At 36.8% G+C, this 24629-nt stretch overlaps 1 protein-coding gene across 2 annotated transcripts in view; it reads left to right on the forward strand.

Annotated features, from left to right (window-relative positions):
- ATRNL1 (attractin like 1) overlaps positions 1-24629 on the forward strand; it is a 525096-nt gene that overhangs the window by 389112 nt on the left and 111355 nt on the right. The window contains exon 27 of one of the 2 annotated variants that reach the window (XM_037400753.1): positions 5163-5270. The exons of the other annotated variant lie outside the window; for it this stretch is intronic. Within the exon in view, the coding sequence (XP_037256650.1) occupies positions 5163-5270 (108 nt within the window). The remainder of the gene's footprint in view (positions 1-5162; positions 5271-24629) is intronic. 2 annotated transcript variants of the gene reach the window in all.

Raw genomic sequence — 24629 nt, forward strand, 5'->3', positions numbered from 1 at the left:
TAGCTAATTTAATTTAAAGAGATTTGTAACACCAAGAGTTACAACAAGAAACGTTACAGACAAGGCAATCTTTGTCTCGTGCAAACTAAAGCTAATAATTAGAGCTTCATTGAACTATCACTATGTATAATTCAGTTTGACAATGAGAATTTAAGATTTTTTTTAAGGGAATTAAATTGTGTTTCTAACTGAAGTGCCTGTGGTCCACTCAGATCTGTGTAGTCATTTAAACCCATTTAAGTTCCTTCTGTTGATTAGATATGGCAATAAGAAACCTCAAGAATATGCAATAAATGACTGAACTGCTCTGCTTATAGAGACTCTGTTTTTGCAGGGCTGGCCATTTGCATACATTTTAATTCTTTTAACCCTTGGAGTTTGACAGTTGCAGTGTGATCAGAAATTAGGCAATGCAACTCTCCATGAGGTTTTGACATTTTTCACCGTTGCAAACACTTTCCCTATAAAACTCAGATTTCATGTGTAGCATTGTTAATTGTTTTGTTGTAGCCTTTTGGTGTTATTCACATCAGCAGTTGACAGCACAGAAGAGAGAAAAAGGAGGAGACTGAGTTGTAATTTTAGACAAGTCAGAGCTGGGTGATGAATAAACAGAATAGGAATTTCAGATTAGACGTTTGGAAAATCTTTGTCACTAGGAGGTAGTGCAGCACTGGACTGGAGAGCACTTGCCAGAGAGATTAAAGAATTAGCATTCTTCATGGTTTTGAACACTCACCTTGACAAGTTCATGAATGTCCTGGTACAGTGTTGATAGTGATGTGATCTATGAAAAAATAACCAAAAAAAATTAAACAAACCCCAAACAAACACCCACCCATCCCCCTCCCCCCCCAAAAAAAGAAAAAAAAAGAAAAAAAGAAAAAAAGAAAAAAAAAAAGGAATCTAAGATGTGAAAGAAGAAAACCCAGACAGTTGTTGCTGTTGTTAAAATAATAGGTACCCTTTCAACTACCATATCCTTCCTTATTTCTGAAATAGTGTACTACGACTGCCTGGCTCTAACAGCCAAAATGAAAACATTTTTGATCTGGCAATCAGAAGTCTTCCCAACATTTTTACAAGTGTTTGCCACCCCTTATCCCTACTCAAGCTGTCAAGCTGCCCATGAAGTTGGACGTGCACGCTTTATGGCACACTCTAACACGTACCTTGTTTGCCAGTGGGCTAAGCTAGCCCATAAAAGTACCAAGCAGCAGCAGAAAGATCTTTGAAAGAATATTTTTTTCATCCTATTATGGCAGTAAAATGTTCTCATCCTTTTCAATGATCCTAATCTATCAGTCCCTCAAGAATGTCTGTTAGTGTATAGCAAAGAGGAAGTACACCTGTCCTAGTTCCTAACATGGCATGTATGTTATTGGGTTTTCTTCAATTATGGCTTTTCTAGGACAGTTATGCTGAAAGGTGAAGAGAAGAGCATAGAGAAAGTTTAAAACACTATCCTATTCCACATGAGAGACCAAGTTATTAAAAAAGAAAAAAAAAAAAAAAAAAAAAGAGAAGAGAAAAGAAAAGAAGTCTTCTAAGCAGGAAAAAGAAGTAAAATGGTAACATTTCCTAAAATAGAAAAGATTTGAAACATGTCAGCCTTGAATTGCTGAAATATTGTATTCTGTTAATATTAAATCATTGTAATATGTACTTTGCATTGAGTGCTTTATTGTACATGATTACAATATGGGTGTTAAAATATTTTGAAATTAAGGCTAAATATTATCAACCAAATGAAAAACTAGTGAAACATTTCTACTTATATAAGAACTTTGCAACAAACACATTTTCTTATAGAAGTTTATACAAGATGCCATAAAACATTTTAATTCACTCCAAACTGCACTGATCAGAGGAGAAGTATCCCCCATGAGAATTTTTTTGATCAATGTAAAATTTAATTGTATACCCAGGCAAATACTTTCCTGTGATATAATTTTAGGTGGGGAAGCAGATCCTCATTCAAAGGTACTCATTTAACTAGCATGCCAAAACAAAATTAACATCATCTTGGCCAAGATGTGTCCATGTCCATGAAGAATCAGGTGAAATGTGTATTTCCATGACAAGGGACTAATTATGTCAAAATGTTTTTTTTAAGAAATGTTTTCAAATTCTATAGGTTTTGAGTGAGAAATTGAACTAATTTATAGTATCTTACCATCTTACAGTTTTTCACTGATAGCAATTATAATTCTATACAAGAAAAACTCTTTAATATAAGGGTATAAATTAATACTTAGAATTTCCTGCAAAACAATAGAGATACCTAAACAATTAATCTTGCCAATACCCTTGTACTTAATGAGATTTAAAATTATGGTAAACCTTGAAATCGGTTTGTCTGCTCAGTCAGATAAACGTTCATTTAATTTCTCAGTCTTATGCTGAGAAAGTAATGATTTGAATTTCCCGTAGTTTTTGGTGAATATTTAGGCATGTGCTTAATTCTAAATATAAAATAAATGTGTGATAAAATATTCAGATATTACATGTTGATAATATCAATCTATTATTTGTCTCCAATATCCCTGATTACTGAAGTATGTATTTATTTTTTTGTTCGTATGATTTGCAAAAGCCTTTTTTTTTTAATATGAGTACATAACTAATTCCAGTGTAGTTCCACTTACCGCTATCCCATGTTTATTCTGCTTCAGCTATGATGAAATATCAGTGTTTTTTTAAATCTCTTTTACTGCTAAGAAAAATGTAAGGAAGAGTTTCTTCCCTCTTCTCATAATGTCCATGTTCGGAGATTTTCCCTGTTTCTTGGCCTATGGCTGAATTGTGGGAATTTCCCCCCACCCATAGGGGCTACATGAAAACGGTGTGAGTGAAGCCCAGGGTGACACACCTGGATGCCACCTGCCCTGCCATAATCTGACTCACAAGAGTTTCTGTAACTGAAACTTTGCCTTTGTCCAAGTCTTGATACACGGGCGGTTGCAGATGGTAGGAGTTAGAGATCTTTTCCAGCCACAAAACTGATTTTGAACACCGTATCTTCCTGTATTTCTCCTCATTGCATCTCGTTTTTCCTGTTCTGCCCCTTACAGGGAGCTTTAAAGTGCTGAGCAGAAAGAAGCAGTATTTTGAATAGAGCACTTCTCTTTGATGTACAAGTGCTTAGATGCCAAACTCAGCAGCGCTTCATGGGCAGCCGGACATTTTAGAGTTTCCATTCTTCTTTCCAGAGCTAATTAAGAATCTTTGTAGCAGTCTTCTCAAATGAGAGAGTATCAAAATTGCAGTGACAAACTTGTGTCACTGAATGAGAAGGTTTCACCCAACGGATAAACAAGAGCAGAGGTGAAGAAAACTGCTGGCTTTAAAAAACAGAGAGCATATCAAATATACATTCCTTTATAGTCTGTGTTAAGTAAATCTTTTAAATAATTGTTTGTGCATTTGGAGCGTTGTTCTGTTCATTTAAATACTTTCCCCAAGCAATTCTGTTTCTTTAAAACAATGTTGGGTTTCCCATTAAAGAGTAAGTAAGAATTTGCCAATAGCTACAATACTGTAATGAGTTCCATATGGCAGGACCACTGTAATAACATTGTTTTCTTTAATTTTTGTTATTTTAGGAAGAAAAAAAGAGCTAGATATGGTAATTTTAGCATGTAGTGACTCAGTATTTTGTGCTTTAAATTTTTGTAGCCTTGTCAAGTTGTTGGTAAGGCTGGGGCGTCACAGTGCTTTCTGGCTGTAAAAATCAGCACTGATGTAACTCAGTATACAGAGACGACCAGTTTCATTTTTAAATGAAGAGTTAAACCCATAATTTTTAACCATTTAGATATTCACGCTAGGCTTTTATTTATTCTGAATATAAATCATCCAGTTTCACCCACAGACGTCTCTTGGCATGATACACTGGAAGCCCGTTTGCGCAGGTGCTTACTGGCAAATGCACTGCACGCTGATAACAAGGCGGCCTCAGGAATGTACCGAGTATGCGTTAGGAGACTACCGTGCTCTTCTGCTTTTAATGTTATGAGCTCTTCTTTAGATTTCTACAGACAATCTTAAAATGGAAGTCAAGATGAAATGCATGAGAAGTATTGCAAAATTTGTAACAGACTTTTAAATCAAGTGTTTATTAGCAAGCTGCCAGCAAATATTTGCTTGCATACCTTTTATTATTTCAAAGGCTTTTACAAACAGTACATCACAATGCTAGTGTCATTTACATTCAAATACCTTTTTCTAACATTTTAAGCATTCCAGAGGTAAAATAAGGAGAAAAATGCTAAGAAAATGAAACTCAGATCTTTTCTAATAAAACATTTTCACAAGCATTTTGTCTCTTCAAGATGCTGTGACATCCTGCTCAGTTGAAGGAGCATACAACTTTAATTGCACAACTCATTCACTTTAAATATTTAATAACGCTTTTATTAGTTGCACTGAACCAGTGAAGTAAGATCTGTAATATCTAGTGCTGGTCATCTTTTTTATTCACCGTGGTTTAATAAGCATCATAATTACAGATTGAGGAAGAAATATGAGTTAGCTTTGTGGTTTTGCTTGGAACTTGTGAGCACACTGGTATGATTGGAAGGGATTATACAAGCTCTGTGAGCATAGCTGATGGTATTCAAATACACTGATGCAGGCTTCCCAATCCTGAGACATCATTCTCCATATATGAGTAACTGCAGTAAAGATACTGCATAAAATTATGAGTCCTGACACTATTAACTCCATCTGGCTTAGTAGTGAAGTATGAAAATTGGAAGGCCAAGTGGACTTGTTCTTGGCAGGTGTTCTAATGTATGCATTATCAGTGGAATTAAACCTCAACTATTTTTACCAACCGTTTCCCATATTTGCTTGCAACTTGCACAAATAGCAAAGTTATTTAGAGCGAACAGTCAGTTAGGGAAGCTTTCATTTGGCGATTTCATCAAGAGTTCAAACTGCAAGACCATTTGTAGACAACATAAGCGATCCAGGCTCAGTTCTCGAGTAAATATAGATGATGATAATTTAATATAACTTTCTCCCTTTAATATTTCAAGTATGGCTATTTATTTGCATGCTATTTGCATTCTTATGTTTTAATGGGAGGTATAGTAGGGCAGACTAATATCTGGTGCATTTTTTAATGTTTTGTTAAAACATCATTTTTTCCTCATCAGCAACTTATGCGGGAGCGACAGCAGATGGCCAGCCGCCCCTTTGCTTCTGTCGATGTAGCACTGGAAGTAGGAGCTGAGCAAACAGACTTTCTACGAGGGCCATTAGAGGTAGGAACAGTGGTGCTGACAAGGGACCATTGTGATTTGCATATTTATATTGCTAGTCTCATCTGCATCTGCTTCTGAAACCAAGCAGCGTCTGATTACCTGGAGTTGACAAGCCTCAGCTATGTATGCGGTGCCGTTTTCAAGGCTCAGAGTTTTAATAGCGTGACATGAGCTGTAACAAAAGCCACTGGAGAATCTATTAGCCTGTGCTGGAGTGACAGTCAGCTCACCTGGCAGTCCTTTCATGATGGATGTGAGCTGAAGGAATGCGAGACACAGGCATGAAGGAGGGAGCAAACCTGCTCAGTCCTTCAAGTACACAGTGCCCCCTAGTTAACATCTATCTTAATTAACAGCAATTACAACAAATAAATAAATAATAAAAGCAGCTGTGAGTTGAATTTCAGTGTTGTGTTTTATATGTACAGTTTTAAAGAACACTGAATATACTGCATATTTTTGTTTGTAGCTAATGGCTGCATTACTGCATTTTTTATTGTAATTACAGTACCTTGGAAAAGAAATAGTAATATGCAAGGCAATGTGATATTGGGATAGTGTAATAACGCATGAAATGGCTTCTGGAAGTTTCACCTGAAAATAGAGGGAGAATTACAATATGTGGATAATAATGAATATCTAATCTGGGTTGGGCTTTTGGTAGATTGTAATCCTCTATTCCTTTACTTTTATTTACAATATTGTGTTTACAGTTATTACTTTATCTTATTTATGGTGGGACCTGGGAATGAGGTGTGATAGCTCTGAAATCTTTCAAGATTGTACTTTTCTTTTCATTGCTGCCAATTTCTCTCAAATTCAAAGCTTCTCTTACTTTTCTCAATAGCCTCTTTCAATGGAAGATTAAATACACTCTATCAAATCTCTAAGGTTCATGGAGAAGTGAGCAATGTGAAAAACAGATTCATAGCAGAAAGAAAAAGAATCAGCTCTTGAGTACTTATCGAATTGAGGCGCTCAGTCCTGCTACTGTACGGGAAGCCATCACAATTGTTCTTGCTGGCATAATTTAAATACTTGGAATAGATAGTGAATAAAAATGCCGAATCTCTTTGAAGAAGCTTTGTTATTTTCTGACCAAATACTAGAACACTTACTTCACCAATATCACCACGTTTCTGTCTCCTTTTTTCTTGGAACAGAAGACCTCTTCAGCCCCTCAGGCTGAGGATAAACTACACTGTAGTTAAAAGTTTTGGGGTTTTTTTAATGTGATTTCCTTGTTTTTGCACTGGTGTCTAGGACCATTCTCTCTGTCATCTTTTCAGAGGGAGGCAATGAGTGGGAGCTGAGGCAGCCAAACTCTAATTCTGAACATACTGATTATTTAATTAAACTTTAGAGTAGAAGTAAACATCACAAGTTAATTGCCACATTTTCTTTTCTGATATCTTTAATTTAGCACTAAAATAGGTAGATGCTAAAATATTTTAATTATATTTTACAGGTTTTTATTAGCTTTTTCTACCTAGCATGGCATTTTCTAATAATTGTTTAGTATTCAGTATCCATAGTGGGTTTTTTCCTAATTAATACATAGTTACATACAGAATGAAGTCCATTCAAAATTTCCTTGGAATTACAGTATACTGATCTATATCAAAACAAAGCATTGCACTGAGGTTTAAATGAATGTGATTCAGGGTGTTGATTTTCCTTTGATGTATATTCTGTAAGAAGGAGCTATATTAAGCTTCTATTCCCAGTCTATCCTCAGTTTGCAAGAGGACGCTAAAAGTCCTTGTTGCCATTCTGTTCTTCGTTCTCAGCTTTCTCTCATACAAAGGGAATTTGGATCACACGTGCATTTCCAGGATGCAATGCTTAAACAATAGGATAGTGTGAAGGCTATGATGTAATTTTGTTGTATTAGAATCAATAAGCAATTTCAATAATTCTGTGTTATCTGATGCCCATTGGAATCTTTTAAAGTTTTGGTAAAAGTGAGGAATATACAGTAGTTCTCTTCCGAATGTTCCACTGGCATTGTGAAGATCTTGCAATGATATACCAGGGGTTCCAGTTTTAATGGTTGTTCATTGCATTCCCTCACCTCATACTTTTATTGCCATTGTATGTTACTTATTGATACTTTGGACATTGTTGGACTTTTATTGACATTGTAATAACTTCCACACTTCCAATGACGTATTAATCCATGAGTCCTTCGGGCACAGTATAACGTCATTGAGCTGTTCCAGACATTACGGCAAGTCTCCTGTTCAGCTGCATGGTAAGGCTGCTCTTCAATGTCACCTGGCTTACACGATGGTGGTTTTGTACAGCTGGGGTTCTGTATTAATACTGATGGTCTGGTACATGTCAGTATACACATGAATATCTACGTGGTAATTCCACTATGCCATTTGATTAGCTTTTATTTTATTATTTGCATTTATTTGTAAATATCCAGAGCAACTGTTGCACAGTAGAGTTTTAGTTTGCAATTGTAAGGCACTTTTTCCCCAGTGTTTGGAAAGCATAGCTCAAAAAAATAATGCGTGTGGATGCTGTACTTAAAATCGTTGCCTAGTATAGGTACTTATAGTACAACTGATAATATTTGGGTGTATTTTCAGTTAGCAACAATTTGAAGCAGATTAAAATAAACCCCTGAAAAAATTACAAAGTCTGAATTACAGAGCTGAATCTCTGTTATTTTGTCCTCTCTCTGCTTTGGAGTCTTTACCAGCCGGTCTATCTTTCTTAATGTTTTGCCAACAAAATGACAGTATCTTGATATGAACTCCTTCGGAAAACTTTAATCTGCATCATAGTCCTCCTGTTTCCTGTCATCTGAGTGGGTTTTCAGGCATTGGCAATAGCCTTTGCTCTTCCCAATTTAAACCATATTATTCATCAATCTTTACCTTCTCAGGCTGCTTTTCTGTGTAACTGAATCACAACATGACATTAACAAGTCTCATCTTGTCATCCATTCTGTCATTTTAGCCTTGTATCAACTATTAAATATCTTATTGTCAGTTTAAACTTAGTACAGAAGACATCAAATTTAGCTTTTCCCTTGCCCTCCTTCCCTCTTGCTATCACATCAACCGCTATCTTGCTAATGATATTGATGGCATAGTATCCAATTCTAAATCTATGAAGCAATACCTGCTCTTGCTGTGGCATGGTACTCACAATACTAATCTTGTGCACAATTATCTTATTTGACACATGCCAACCCTAACCTTTATCTGCTTCCATTACGATCACCATTTCCCTACTCGAAAGTGATGAAATCTGCATGAACTCTCACAAGGGAATCATAGAATATGTTGGGCTGGAAAAGACCTTTAGGGTCAAGTACAACTGTTAACCCAGGACTGCCAAGTCCATCACTGAACCATGCCTCTAAGCACCACATCTACAGTTTTTTTGAACACTTCCAAGGGTGGTGATTCCACCACCTCCCTGGACAGCCTGTTCCAATGCTTGGCCACCCTTTCAGAGAAGGAATTCTCCCTAATAGCCAAACTAAACCTCCCCTGGTGCAACTTGAGCCTATTTTCTCTTGTGTTATCATTTGCTACTTGGGAGATCTACCCCACCTGTCTACAACCTCATTTCAGGTAGTTGTAGAGAGCAATAAGGTCCTCTCTGAGGCTCCTTTTCTCCAGACTAAACAACCCCAGTTCCTCAGCTGCCCTTCATAAGACTTGTTCTCTAGACCCTTCACCAGGGAAGGTGAGGCTGGAGGCAGGCCACCCCTCGCTCTTCATCCTTGCTCTTGGGAAGAACAAGAGCAGCCTAAAGTTACTCCAGTAGAGGAGGGGAAAAGAAATCTGGAGGTCATTGAACCTCTGGATCCCAAGAGGGAATCAGTCGAGGGGGGTTACAGTGAAGTGGCCAGTGTCCCAGGGACAGCTAAAGCAGAGAAAGAATTCCCAAAGTCCCCTTTTCAGCAGTTTCACATAGCACAGCCTGTTAAGGATCAGAGTAAGAAAACACCAGAAGCACCTTGTCCAGAGAGTTTGAGAATATTGTGATGTTTTGTGATACAACCACCAGAATCATAAAAAATTAAAGTAGCATCACAGATCAATAGATACAACACTTCTTGACACTCAATGCCCTCGGTGTTAAAACATTTTTTATTCCTTTAATTTGTCTTTTCTAGACATCTAAGCTATTTCCAGACCTGGTTGCTTTTTGTTGCTCAGTATTCCCAAAAGCTAAATCATTTAGGCTATCTTCATATTCCAAGCCTTCTTTAGGCAACTTCTTTTTTTCCCAAAAATATAAATCACTTTTGAAGAGTCACTTCCACTGTGCTGCTGACAGTCATTTTAGTTAAACTGCATGCTTGAAAAGTAGTAAAAATGTTTTTCTGTCCTGCTTTGCCTAACTTGAGTATTCTCTGGTTCATTCAGAGGCCATGATTTTACTTTATTTTGGAAACAGGCACACATACTTTCTTTAGGCCTGTGAGATAAGGTCAGCACTACTGTAAACTGGTGTATGGCCATGCTAAGTCTCTGCACACCAGCATCTACCATGCTACATCTTCTGGAGTGAAGACACACGTGTTATTGCCTGCATAAGGATCAAGTGCAGATCTGCTTTTATGATCATCCATTTGATATGTTTACAGTATTACTTGGATGCTTTTTCTTTTTTTTTTTTTTTTTTTTTTTTTGTCCAAAGAGATGTTCTTTAATAATTATTTCTGCAGAAAAGTAAATCTTTCAATCATTTTCCCATCAAGTCATTGCATTTCCTGTAAAATTATCACACGTGCTAGATTGTTCTCTACTTCTGACAAGGTAAGATGATCTCAAGGATTTTGAATTTCAAGTAAAATCTAGCTTTGTTTCTCTAGTGAGCAGTAAGTAATATTTACGGTACATTAAGTGAGTTTTGAATTTCAGGCACCTCTGGTAAGTGTGATGCAAAGACTGGCTATTATTTCTCATTTATTTGAGTAAGAATTGGAAGGTATGCATCTACACCAGTAGCTAGCATTATACTAGGAATGGCCATTGGAAATCAGAGTGACTTATTAAAACGCATTAAAATGCTGTACCAGAGGTCTGTGGGCTTTAAGTAGTTGACGTTTATACTAATAAGCTGTGTTGCTGGTTTCTCCTGCCAATAAGATGTCAGGACTTTTTATCTTGCTTTACAAATAAATCTAGTTAAGTTGGGTTCATTTTCTTGTTTATGTTGAATAATTCAGTAAGTAATTTTTCAAATTGCAACCTAAGCACACTTCGTTATTTTATTTTAAAAAAATTAAAATAGTTGTATGCTTCATCGGCATTACACCTGCATTGTTTTGATGACATAATGTCTAATATCAAGGAACAGACTCTTCCCAACTATTCGTTATGGGTCATCACATTGCTCCTTGATATTCTTAGTTCCTAATTTTAGTCTCAGTATCAGAGGATAACTTCACTCCCCTTGTAAGAAAGAATTTATTTAAGAAAATGATGAAATTGTCCCTAGAATGGTCATCTCATTTCCAGTGACCATAAAGACAATACATATTTGGCAACAGGAGCTATCAAAGACCATTATACTTCTACTTCTTGCTTAAAAGTCATGCTATATAATTTACAAAGTTGCAATTGTTGCTTGTGCAAGCTTATTGGGGAGCTGAACACTGGAACTTCAAACAAGATATTAGTATATTACATTAAATATTTATTATGAATTTTGTTTCAAATATGATCAAATCTGATCATTCTTTATTGTTACACTGGGATCACTAGACATTATCCCACACTATCTTGTGGGTAAACCATTTTCCTGGATGGGGGAGGATAGTTTCACTGGCTAATCCATGTTTCTCTCCTTGTCATGCTCAGTGCTGAGGGAGGTGTAATGCCAAGTGTAGGATACAACCTGTGAGCCAGCTCACCCGTGACCACACAGAACAAGTTACAGTTTTTTACGAATGATTCCAGTGGCTGCAAAAACTTTAGCTGAACTCAAGGGAGCAGAAACATAGAGACACCTACCATATTTGTTCTTTTCAGTGTCAGTCAGAAACAAAGGTTGCATTGGTTTTTTGTAACCTGCCCTTAGAAGGATTTGGATGTGCATGTGATGAATTGGTGGGTTTAGAACTCTCATCCCTGAGTTTAACTGTAATTTTCCTAACTAATATTTTTCTTTCCTAGCAAAGTTTTGTTTGGTCATTTTTTTTTTTTTTGGGGGGGGGGGTTACCTCATGCTGATTCCAAGTTTGGATTATCCATATTGTCTATATGTTATGTCTGTAAGCCAAGCTCTGCTTGGCATTGGAAAGAGCTTCGCTAAATGCTGTGGCTGCTCTGTGGCACTGTGGCTCAAGGAGGACCAGAGGAAAGAGAATCTAGATGAGAACAATGTGAGCAATCAGAGACTTAGAAAATATAGCTACAAGGAAAAGTCAAGGAAATTGGAATAAACTATTGAAAGGAGTCAAAAGAATAACCTTGAAATATGCAAAAGGTTAGCAGCAATCAGGAGGGTAAGGATCTTTTCTTTGCATGCACTGTCGGCAGCAAAGGTGTAATGGACTTAAATTGTGGTAGAAGAGGTTTAGGCTGGATATCAGGAAAAACTTCTCATAATAATCCTGAATCACTGGAAGCAATTGCCTGGGGAGGTGATGGAATTTCTTTTATTGGAAGCTTTTTAGAACAGGTTAGACAAAAATTTCTCAGGTGCCATGTACCCATAGGTGCATTACCTTCTCTCCTTTCAGCTCTGTCTTTGTTATTATTCGCCTTGCTGCCTAGCTTTTTCTTCTGTGTACTCTCTGAAAATTTTCCATTTCTGTTGTTTGAGCACCTTTAATTACCTACATTACACTATTATTTTTCTGTTACTGAATATTTCTGACCCAATGGTTTTGCTGTTATCTTCATTGATTTATGTCCTCAGTTTTCTTGCAAGATCAGAAACTGTTAAGTCATCTCTGACCCCCAGTCTCTCCATGACTGTACATCTGCCTAACGTGATCTCCAGTCCGCTCTGTAATAGCTTCAGTATTCTCTCTTAAATCTGTATTCAAGATGTAATTTTTTTTTTTCATAATGAGTGTGTTACCTTTTATACAGTCTTTCAAAATCCACGCATCCCACAATACTAGCTGTCAGAGAAACATAGTCAGGGGATATACCTGACACTGAAGAGAAGAATCTACATTAGATCACATTTTCTGTTTTTCTGTATTTCTCAAAGATCTTGCTAAATTTGCCATCCAGTGCCTCAAGAACTCTGTTTTCTTCTGCTACGCTTTGACCTTGATGGCTCACTGCATTCTTTGCCCAATCCCTCAAACCTGTTAACCTGGAAAACTTTCTCCTAAATTATTGACTCACTTTATTTTAAATTCTACCTTCAAATATATATATATTCAAATATATATATATATATATATATTGTTCTTTGTAAATGATTGATTCGCCTTGGCTATCCTTTTGTGATACAATGGGTGAGGGATGTTTTATCATATGCAAAATTTACTTTTGGTAGTTCTTCCATTAAAGTGTTTACCTGAAAATATTTGGTTTGCAATAACTCCTAATAACTCCTTCCTCATATAATGAACTGTTTTTCACAAAATAGGAATTTTAGATTTCACACTATTTAATTCATCATTCAGTGGTCATATACAGCAGTGTAGCTCTGCCCAATTAAATATCTTTACATTTGCATAATATTTTTGTTGCTTCTTTTAAATTTATGTCTAGCAATGTGTGAATGTTCTGAGCCTGTGATTCAGAACAAATACCTAATCTAGTTGCTCATGCATACTGGTCACAGCTATGATTTTTGATGTGTGTTTGTATACTAACTCTATTAAATGTAAAGTGTATAAATGTTTGATTCCTTGCACAGAATGCAGTTAAGAATATTTCAAGATTGCCAAGTATTAGTTTTCTCCTTCAGCATATGATAAATCTAAAAATAGTCTGAGAGATGCTGCCTGAAATAGACCACATCATTTTTTCATAAAGATAAAATGTTTTGTGTGTGTATTTATTACTAAAGTATGTACTAACACACCAAAACTTGTTGATGTTATAACAGAGTCCTTTACTTAAGGTTTTAAAAAGTTGTAGGTTGGTTCTGGAACATACACAGTCTCTACATTTACAGAAAACACATTTTTAATCTCCATATTCTCTTGTTTTCTTGTTTATTTAGATTGAGTCAATTTACCCTCATGGGCAAACAGACATTGCAAGAACACCTTAAATGTGAGATATAAGAGATTTGTCTACATGCAGGCTGATGTCTCAATATTTCATACTAATAAGAGAGTAAAGCCCCTGCTTATTAGCTTATGATCTGTAGGATCTGTGAATTCACATTTAGTTTTGAAAACCTGATTTTGTTCAGGTTTTTTTTGATAAAAATGTATCTTTCCACTTCACAAAATTTATTTGGCACATGTACTGCATAATCAGATGAGTGTAGAAATCGTTTGGATAGAAATATATGATTTGTATTGAACAAAATTGCCAACAAATTTCATGCTCAATTGTTACAATTAGCAGGAATTTTGGTTGACTAGCTAAATGTAGGTGTTTCAGCAGTATTGGCATGCTGTGAATAGAAATTGTTAAATTATTGTGTTACACATAGTTACAAATTGAAAGTATCAAAATACATATCTGGTTGTTTTCAAGCAGAAGTGTTTAGATGTGTCTGTAAATGTTACGAATAATGACACTGTACATGTCCCATGTTCATTAAAATTAATAAATTCCATTTTCCCAACATTTTATTTCACAAAGTAGATAGGTTAAAAGTTAAATTAATGTAAACCAAAATACATATGCATGGATCTCTAAGATTGTCTTTGAACAAGGCTTGCTTGTGGGAATCTTGCCTTGAGTAGCAAATCCATGACCATGAGATTTTTTCCAGAATTGTTTAAACTGAACATACAAATGCATGGAAGTAATTATGCTATCAGGATAACTAAAAAGCACATACATTGAAATTTTTCTCTGTTTGATTGACTGGGCCTTTCTGTACATCAGATTTGCACGTGCCATTTGCTGACAGGCTGCTCTTCCCAGTTAGATATATTTTCTTAGTATTTCTTTCGGGTTTAGATTAAAAGTTATTTCTCATCTTTACAGTAGGGCATTTCTCTCTTTAAAAGGAAAGGAGAAGAAGAATTAGATACAGAAACTATAGTCTTTCATCAATTTCCCACATTTCCAGGTGGAACTGGCTACTGTATAGTGTTGTTTGCTATTTGGCAACTTGTAGTCCTCAGCTTTGCTTCAGAGGTTTGCCTGCCTGCCGTTTCATCGCTCTGTACTTGAGCTTCAGTTCTTCCTGCGAACAACAATACATATTGAAACTGCAGCTGACAGGAGAAAAAAAGTGCAGTGCCTTTGCTTTTCTTCACAGAGCTTGACAACCTGCATGTATTGTTAGGTAATCTAATAGGTTATGCCAGTTTTCACTGAAGTTTTATTGTTCTATAATGTCTATCAAACTAAATTTGAGTCTGAAGTGAATAAGGATTCATTGCATAGAAGGCAATGCACCTGCCTTGGACAGCAAATGCCTAAATCTCACCTACGCTTCAAAGCACCATCCAATTTGCTTACTTTCCAAGACTATTAAACCCAGAAAAAAAAAATAAAAAAAGAGTAACTATCCTACTTGGTCTACAAACTCAGCTTTCTTAGAGTGATTAGCTAAGCTTTGCCTTAGTCCACAGAAAAGACTGAAATGATAAGCCTGTTTAGGACTACAACTAAACTGATTTTTAAGACGGTGACCTTTTGCACAGTAAAATACTGAGAACAGCATTTGACCATCAAGTAAGAAAGCACTGAGCCTTAGAGGGATTATGTCCACGTAGCTCCAGGCATCCCATGGGAGCACACTCTTATTTTTTCAGGTACAAGAGTGGATTAATCAGATTGCAAAAGGAGAACAGATTAGAGGGAATTTGACTGCTCAGATGACATGGGCTGTCCTCTGGAAGGGAGCAGCTGCAGAATGTTGTTCCCTGTGGGCAGGATCCAGAGCTTCAGAGCATACTACTTCCATCTCAGTGTCTCACTTTAGTTCTGCATGCTGTGCTTTGGGCATCGTGGATCTTGAATTTCTAGTTGCATGGTGGCCTAATTTCAAGAGAAATGATGGAGCATGAGACCCCTGGACTGAATAGCGCCTGAAGCTCAGCTTTCTCCTTACCTGGATCACTGTTCTGATGTCTGCTTTGCAAACATGGGTCCCGTTCTCATTAGGTGCCCACCATCAGAGCTGGGGGAATTTTGTATAAGCATGTTGCATAGCATTTCTTCTCATTCCCTCTGTTCTCAGTGGAATCATATAATCATACAATGGTTTGGCTTGAAAGGAACCGTTAAAGGTCATTTAACCCACACCCTCTGCAATGAGCAGGGACACCTTCGATTAAATCAGGTTGCTCAGAGCCCTGTCCAATCTGACCTTGAATGTTTCCAAGGATGGGGCATCTACCACCCCTCTGTACAACCTGTGCCAGTGTTTCACCACCCTCATCATACAAGTTTCTTCCTTGTATCTAGTCTGAATCTACCTTCCTTTAGTTTAAAATCATTACCTCTCATCCTATCATTACATGCTCTATTAGAAAGTCTGTTCTGTTTGTTATAAGCCCCCTTTAATTATTGAAAGGTCACAATACCATCTCCCTAGAGCCTTCTCTTTTCCAGGCTAAACAACCCCAGTGCTCTCAGCTTGTCCTCACAGGAAAGCTTTTCCATCCCTCTGATTTTAGTGGTCCTCCTCTGGACCCATGTCAACAGGTCCATGTCTGTCTTGTACTGAGGAAAAGGGCTTCTATTTTTGCCCCTGCATATCGTGAGAGGCAGTTTCCATTTTGCACTGATTGTTTAGAACGGTATGGTAGTAATGACAGGCAGACGAGATCACTTCTTTGGTATAAGGAACTCAATATTTTAAAGAGGCTCTGAGGAGGTTGGGCATGTAAGTTATAGGGCATGGTTTCCATTCATTTTCTTTAGCAAAGCAGAGGCAGAAACATTGTGTAAGGTGTTGATTTCAGTCATAATCTCAACTTTTTTTTTTAATTGCAGAAAACGATAATAATAGAATTTGAAAAGTGAGTGGGCTCAATCAGGTTTTGGGGCCCAATGGTCCTGAAGGAGCATTCTCCTTGTACAATTTATTTTGGAAATCAAAGATTACTGCAGGGAAGTAGAGGCTGCAGTAAAGTAGAAGTTACAAAGGCAGTTAGATTGCAATGAAATTGGGGAGATCAGTGATTTTGTATCAGGGCCATCTCTACAAGAAGAACTCCTTTTCAAAAGTAAGCAGTATTTGTGATATGTGATCACTTCCACTTACAAATACAGTGTACTTTGCAAATCTATTAGAGCTTCCCATAACAAAGACTGTAAAACATTATTGTTCATTAGTGTGAAGCAGTAAAGTTTTTAACAGATATGTATGAAGTAAAGTTTTCCTTTTTTTCATCTTTGGTATATATTTATGTTACTTGAATTTTGTTTAAAGTAGGCTTTTGCCTTTCCAAGTGCTATTCTTTATTCTATATCCTTGGCAAGATGACCTTTTCCTTATCTTTATTATGCAGCTTTCAGTAAGAAACTGGGAAGTTTAGAGACACTTGCTGTCAGCTTCTTGTCTCAACTCTTTAGGCCTTTAAAAAGATGTGTAAATATTGAACCAGCTGGAGTTATAAATAAAGGTATTCTGTTCTACAAACAACTTAATAGTTATTAAAGGAAAAGCCACTGGGCTTTTGGAAAAGTAGACAAGCTCTTTTACATTGAGAAATTTTTTGATTTATAGGAATCAAAAGGAATCAAATGTACCCTTCTGAACACACTCAAGTATCAGTTTATGTGCAGAAAAGAAAAAACATTATCCAGTGACCCACAAACATCACTTGTGTTTTGCAACACGGAAGTTTAAGACACCCTTTAAGATTGCCACTAAATATACCAAGAGGTGCTGACATGACTTTGGCAATGAGATCCAGTGAGGTCATTTTCCTCTGGGCATATGAATGCTGTAAAGTGCATATTTCATTGTTTTTTCATGAATAATATTTAAAAATCATATTAAAAAACCAAAATATATTACAATTTTGTTATAAATAGAGCCAGCATAACATCATAAATAGAATATTAATTAAGAAATTCTCCAAAAACTACTGTTGTGTACTCCTATGTACCTTCAGGGCTTAAACATGAATGTTATTTGAATTACATTCTCCTATCACTTTCTGAACTCTAGAAAGGTAGAGTTGCACCAGGTCCAAATCCAGAACAATGTATGTCTGCTAGAGCAGCATTAGAACTAGAGTAATTAAATAGTATGCTTTCTCTGATGGATTTACTGAGGACTAGTGGACTTGTGTGTATGGATAAATTCAGAGTAACTGCAGAAATACATTTAAAAAAAAATGAAAAAAAAATAACCTGTCTTATTTCCCAGAATAATTAAGTGAACATTTGATTTTCTTTTTCTCCAGAATAGTTACAGCACCTGTTTCTGTTCTAGTAAGAAACTTTCATGGGCAATAGCCATTGAAATGAGTGGAAAGTGCAGTGCAGTGATGTAGCAACAGTTTAACCAGTTTGCCACTATTTTCCCAAATATATTGCTGAAGAAATTTTAAATAAGCTTCACTAACTCAGACGTCTGTCTTATTAATGACTTTCTTTTACTTTTAATTATATGAAGATGTAACAGCTCAAGGTGAAAAGGAAGTAAGAGAACTGGAAGGGGCACACAATCAATACAGAACCCTGAGGGAAAGCAGTAATTAATGTGGGGCCATACAGGAAGATGCTTTGATGCTTTGGGAGCAACAATTATATATCCATAAAAATGCACAAAATCCACATCCATAAAATGGCACAAACTGCTTCTATATCTCCCCTGATGTGACCTCTTCACCGAGTAATATATTGATAAAATTTGCATGCAACCCTATCCATATTTCCCAAAGGCAAGACTTAGTGCTACAATTTGCATATGCACTGCATATAGCCATTGATATTCACAGCAGGAAATGGCATAAACCCAGTGCATTTGGTGTAGGAGTGTGTGATGTCATGCTAGGGTTTTTTTGATGTATATGTTTTGGCTCTCATTTATGTGAGAGAGGACAAAGTCAGAGAAATTTGTCTAGGATTTGGGGTAAATGATAAGGGAGTCTGTGAAAGTCTGCAGACCGAGTAATATTTCAGTAACATTATGGACCTAATCCTAAGGAACCTACGTCTCCTGTAATACTTGGAATTGGTTTTGTTCCAAAAAGTTCCATTGTGCAAGATGAGAAAAGAAAAAAAAAAAAGAAAAAAAAAAAAGGTTTGATCACAGACCTTTAGGCAGTGTTTTAGATGTGCTGTCTTAGCCACTGAGTATCTTGAGGATACGGTCTGAAAGCTTGAATTTATATTCTTTAGGAGACCAGCACAGAAAGCAAAGGGTAGGTCTCATGTTTTTACAGCAATCTCTGCAATAGCTTTTGCTGCTAAGGTATACTCTTACTCTGTTTCAGACAGTTTTTCAAAGAGCTTAAAATGTCCAGGTGTATCATAGAGCTGTAGTAGCCCTGAGAGGTGAAAATAGTACAATCAACTCATTATCTTCCAGAATGTGGGGCAGCAACTTTAAACCAACTGGGAAAGGCAGAAAGCATTATTCAGAAATGCTGCTTAATGAGAGCTGGGACTGAATGAGAAATTCAAAAGCTCTGCTATACAACGGGTTATATTGATCATTGTTTGGTACGTCTTCTGTGTAATTGCAGGGTCTTCTGAATGCTTTCCCCCGCTCACCCCTGCCTTGCCCATTTTTAACTCTAATCAGCTGCCTTCATCAGTATGCAGGTCTTCTCCAAGCACCATGCTGTTTCAGCATGATGATCGCTAAGATAGTAGCACGGTGAGCACTTCTGAGAGACAAATGCAGTCATTTGTTAGCTGACTATTTACAGCACTGGAGACCTTGTCTTCTCACCAGCTGTTTGGAGGCTTTGCGTTAATAGGAGCAATGCACTGATCCTTGTTAGGAGAGTTCATGTTAAGCTGAAATTCAATGTCTTTACTTACTGAATTTGAATTAGGCAGTAAATTTAATCTCTAGAAAACAGCATTCATCATTCACAATAGAATTATAGATAATTTTGGTTGGAAGGAACCTGTCGTAGTCATCTGTCAGTCAGAGACTGGGGCTGAGCCAAACCCCTGAGCAGAGTCAAGCCACTTTTGATCAGCGGTGGCCCCTTTGCTTAGGGTCCTTTCCGATGGTGATTTGAATACTTCAAAGGATGGTGATTTTGCAGACTCTTTGGCCCCTGTTCAAATGTTTGACTGCCCTCACTGTGAAAAGCCTTTTCCTAATATCTTGTCAGAATCTCCCTTCTTGCAACTTCTTTCTGCTACCCATCATCTTATCCCTCTGAGAAAAGCGTGGCATAGTCGAGTCAGCTATAAGATCCCAACTTCTCCTTTTAAGAGTAAAGAAACCCTGTACTTCCAGGCTTTCCTTCTAACTCCTAGGGCACCTATATCTCACTGTTTGGTTTACAAAGATACCATGGATGACTGTTTTGATAGTCTTGCTAAAGTCAAGGTTAACACCATCCACGGCTCTCTTCCACTGAGTTACACTGTCACCAAAAGTAACCAGGTTGATGAGGCAAACTGGTGGCTATTCCCAATCGAGTTCTTGTCCTCCATGTGCCTAGACAAGGCTTTTGCAGGTGTTTCCTTTATAGTTTTCCCAGGGATGGTGGGAAGCAGGTCGGGCTGGCCAGTCTGAATTTCCCCACATCTTCCTTCTCGCCCTTCTTAAAGATATGTGTAATGTTTGCCCTTTTACAGAGATTAGGAGCTTCCCCTGATCACCATGACCAGTTAAAAATGATAGCGTTTTCTCAGTTACATTGGCCAGTTCCCAGTATCCCATGTGGTCCTGTGGACCTGTCTACATCCAATTTGCTTAAGTGGTTCCCATCTCAGCTTCACTATGGCTACTATGTATACTCTCTATTAATCCAACCAGATGAAAAAGATTAGCAAAACCTAAAATCTATGTCGCTCAGGATTTCAGGTTGGGTTTTTTTTGTTTATTTGGTTGGGGTTTTTGTGCATAGGAAAAAAATGGATATGAAGCTCTTACATAACCTAGAGAAGTTTTGACAGTAATTTAATCAAAGAACTGCTGTAAAGGCACTTGCCTCAGTAGCAGCATGTAAGAGTGGTCAGCGTCTGCTTTTCTGCTGATATTTCTTGGTTAGACATACCAAGAAATTTTTAATTTTTTTTTCTCATGTCACCCCATAAATTCCAGAATTTTGTAGTTGCAATGTGTACTTTTGTATACTGTGCGCAATATTCTTTAAAGAATGTGTTTAAATATTGTCGTGCCTGTGCAGTTACAAGACACAGTTATGAGTTTGTTGCTCATGTATGGTGAGATGAGTTTAGGTTTTTGAGGTTTTTTGGTTTGTTTTTTTTTTTTAGAGGCTTTTTGGTAAACTAGGCACAGCTCACAGGGTAACAAACCAGAAAGAATTAATGAAGATCCCACTCACAGGCTTTTTTCACCTGTCCTCAGCTTTGCCCAATTAGCCAATTAGAAAAAGCAGCTCTAAAATCCTAGATCCAAATAAATATCACATTTGCAGGGTTTTCTGGAAAGGTTGTAGAGCTGGGCTGAGACATGCTGCAGGAAGGACTTTGTGCGAGGAGCAATGGTTGGCTATGGAAAGCAGCCTGGAAACTTGGTAAGCTGTGGAAGGAAAAGTCTCTTTTCTTTCTTTTTTAATGCAGGGTGCTTTGGCTGGAGCTCAGTAAAGTTAAGGTGAGCTGTACTAAAGCTGTTTTCTATGCTGTACAAATTGGCAATGCTATTTTGGCTCTCCGAAGAGGAAACAAATGGAAAAATAGGTTTCAGGTGCCTATTGCTAAAAGTAAATGAGAAATATGTTTTTTCCTGTCTAGGCCTGATTTTGTTTGCTTGGGTTTTCTTTTTTCTTGGTACATGCCAATCATAGTTTTCTTATTTGTGTGTGCCAGCTACACTTTGAGACCCCACTGTTAAAATCATCTCTCTTTAGTTTATATCAGTACTTTTTTGCTAGTGTCCCCTCTGAAGCCTACCAGCTAGTCCAGGAAGATGTAACTTTTATCCCTAGTTTGTATTTTCTTTTTTTTCATCCTCAGGGAACAGGCTAGCCACTCTTCTTAATCATAATAAACAGTATATGTCAAAACAGTCAGTACCTCCTTTTTGGAATAGGTGTATTCATCTAACTAATTAAAAAATCCCTGCCACATCATAAACGCATCATCTTCTTTCAGTGGTTTATTAACGTGTTTCAGTCCTTAAGTGTCTAGACTGTATATTTTAGGTCAACAGGCATGTTAACTATAATTGCATACAAACCTCTGAATAGCATAAACTGTGCATTACTGGCTCTGGTTGTAAACCAGAGATGATGGAATTGTGTACTCTCAGGTACTGTAGGGTGAGTCATCCCAAATTTCTTTCTCTGAAGCACGTTAGAACCCTAAGCTATGAACAAAAGAGTCAGTGCGTTAAAAGGATGCTCTAATCACTTTCACAAGAGGTGGTAATAGAGTCTGAGCCCTTGTTAAGTAGTATCCTTCCAATCTGTCTTCTGATTAGTCTTAGCAATCAGTTTGCATTTGTTCTCATGTAACTAGCATCTCTTCTTTTTCAACTCTTCTAACAGAGAAGTTGTATTTAAGGACGATCACGGCTATGTATTAACTTTTAGCTGTCAACAAGGTAATGTCTGTCTTAATCTTTCAAACAAATTCACGTGCAGTACTGTCCTTCCAAAAGTAGATAATCCGACTTAAAACGATGTAGGCAGATGTAGTTAAATATATTCATAAAATTTAGCAGGATCAATTTTATAGTCAGTTGCATTATGATGGAATTTATGAACAGAATTACTTGTGTGATTATTGTATCTGCATCTTGGCAGCAAATTCTTGAGTACGTGATATAAAACATCCTTGGAAAATGAAGAAGCAGTTATCATAGAAAGTGAATCTTTAGCCTTGCATACAAATACTTAACAAAGCAAAAGTATTGAATTATTTAAGCTATGAATTGAGAAACTGTCCTTTGTATATGATCTGATGTTACTAATGCAGACCACTGATCTACTTCAATAGATATTTTAATCTACAATGAATTTGATAATGAATTTATTAAGTGTTAGTATTGGTACTCTTTTCATCAGTTGGAAGTTTCAGTGAAGACAGTGTATTAATAATTATGAGGTACATAGTGAATCTTCTAAAATTTGTATTCAGATATTCACTGTCACTAATTTCATGCAATCATAAGCAAATTGAAGTCAATGTGACACAAGAAATGATACTGAACTGTCTCATCTCTAACAAATGACAGTAATCAGCCATATTTCAAGCAAAAGATAATATATCACAGATAAGAAAGTTCATATTTCATACAGTGGCCGTTACCAGAGATGTAGGGCCAAATGAACTCAAGTTACACTCCTTTATAAGCTCTTCTATCACAGAATATTAAAATTACACTGTAAAGTAAGTTTTAAGACAAAGGAAACTTTTGAAAATTGACGGCTTTGGTGAGCATTAGTATTTACCTTGATAAGAACTAGGGGAATACTGATGGGAATTAAGAAAGCCTGTGGATCCTGGTTGTGTTGCCTTCCCCACTGCTAATAAGGGAATGGCAGTTTGGTTCATCTCTGGGCATTTCCACAGTGACTCAAACGGTGCCGGCTTTGTCTTTTTAAAATGGCTACAAATAAAACCATTGTTCTCAAGCATCTAAAAATTCTTTGCTGCTTATAAAGGCTGGTATGCATATACCAACCCTATAATGTTGGGGCCTTGGAAATGTTCTGTGCAATAGGAATGAGGCTTCCTACGCTGAGTGGCGATCCAGATCTTTCCCTTTCAAGATTACAGTGGTCTGAAGTTCAATAGCTAGTAGCTGATTAATACCATTAAGTATTTTGACCCAGTCTCTGAAACTAGCAAGTAGCTGGTAAATAAAATTGATTCTATTTACCTGCCATAAACAAAAGGGTGGAAGTTTATGAAATGGTGAATGATGGAGTGAGTAAAAGCTGTGACCTAAGCCAAATTCTGCCCATTGCAATAGCTGCAATAAGTAACTTATCTATACAACTATGGCAAAGCAGCAGCAGAAGGGAACACGTATGTACCTACCCTTTATGCAAAGCATTCCTGTGTGAACACAAAAACACATCCAACACAGATGAGTGAGAAAGGTAGTACCTTTTGGAGGGGGATGGTGGTAAGAAAGCTGTGAAACAGCTATTGTTACAGTGCTCGGAATGTACACACAAGTGAGGTATAGTATGGATGCAGTCCACTGCTACAAAGGGCTATCAGCTTGAAGAAGATGGACACATACGAGTTTATTCTGCTTTGTACAAGACTCGAGCATCTTCTCTGATGCTAAGACGCATAATGTAGACTGACTTATAGGAAAATTATAATATTACCCTGTTTGATTTTTCATGTGAAAATGTAACTGTCAGTATATTATTTTTTTTCCTGTTAAAATTCTAGAAACTCAAGATTAAAAAGCAGAATTAATGCATACCTGGCTACGTTCAATAGCATCTGACTGAAAATAGTCAGTCATGCCTACAATTTCTACTTGCAATTCTTTAACAATTGTTTGCTAGGAATTGCACCCTTGCATGGGATAAAGGGGGGAGAATTTCAATACTTCCAGCATTTTGAAAACACTTAATCAGCATTCCTGATAAGACTTTGTTACTGATTCCAAGAAGAAAACCCAAGTAACTTGTTGAGGTTTTGTTTATTTATTTATTTAAAAACAAAACAACTCTTACAATCTGTTTGCATCATCTATAAAGCCTTTTCTAGGATTAAACACTTCTTACATAAATGAACGCGTGAAATTTAATGTTTTCTTCAGAAACGACAATACTGTTTAAACAGGCATTGTGTTTGAAAAGACACTTAGCTTTTCTTCTTTAGCAGTACTTGCAATGGAGTCTTAGGTATTTATGTATGTGACAGATTCAGGTAATAGTACAAATACGTATGTTATATGGTGTGAGTACAGATCAAAATTAAAAGGAGTGATTTGAAAGGAATAAAAGATGTTCTTTGTAGTGGAATTGCATGAACACTACCTGAAGTGTCCTGTTGATGTGTTTGTATGTTCAGAGAAAATCAGAGCTGCTGTACTTTGTTTCCTTCCCTATAACATGAAGCCGGGTTATTACTGTAGTAATGATGTGGTCCGAAATGTTTTTGAAATGGTGGCAAGGCTGCAGATTATCTTGGTTTTTAGTGT

This window comes from Falco rusticolus, chromosome 9 (genome assembly GCF_015220075.1).
Source record: "Falco rusticolus isolate bFalRus1 chromosome 9, bFalRus1.pri, whole genome shotgun sequence".
Taxonomy (NCBI): domain Eukaryota; kingdom Metazoa; phylum Chordata; class Aves; order Falconiformes; family Falconidae; genus Falco; species Falco rusticolus.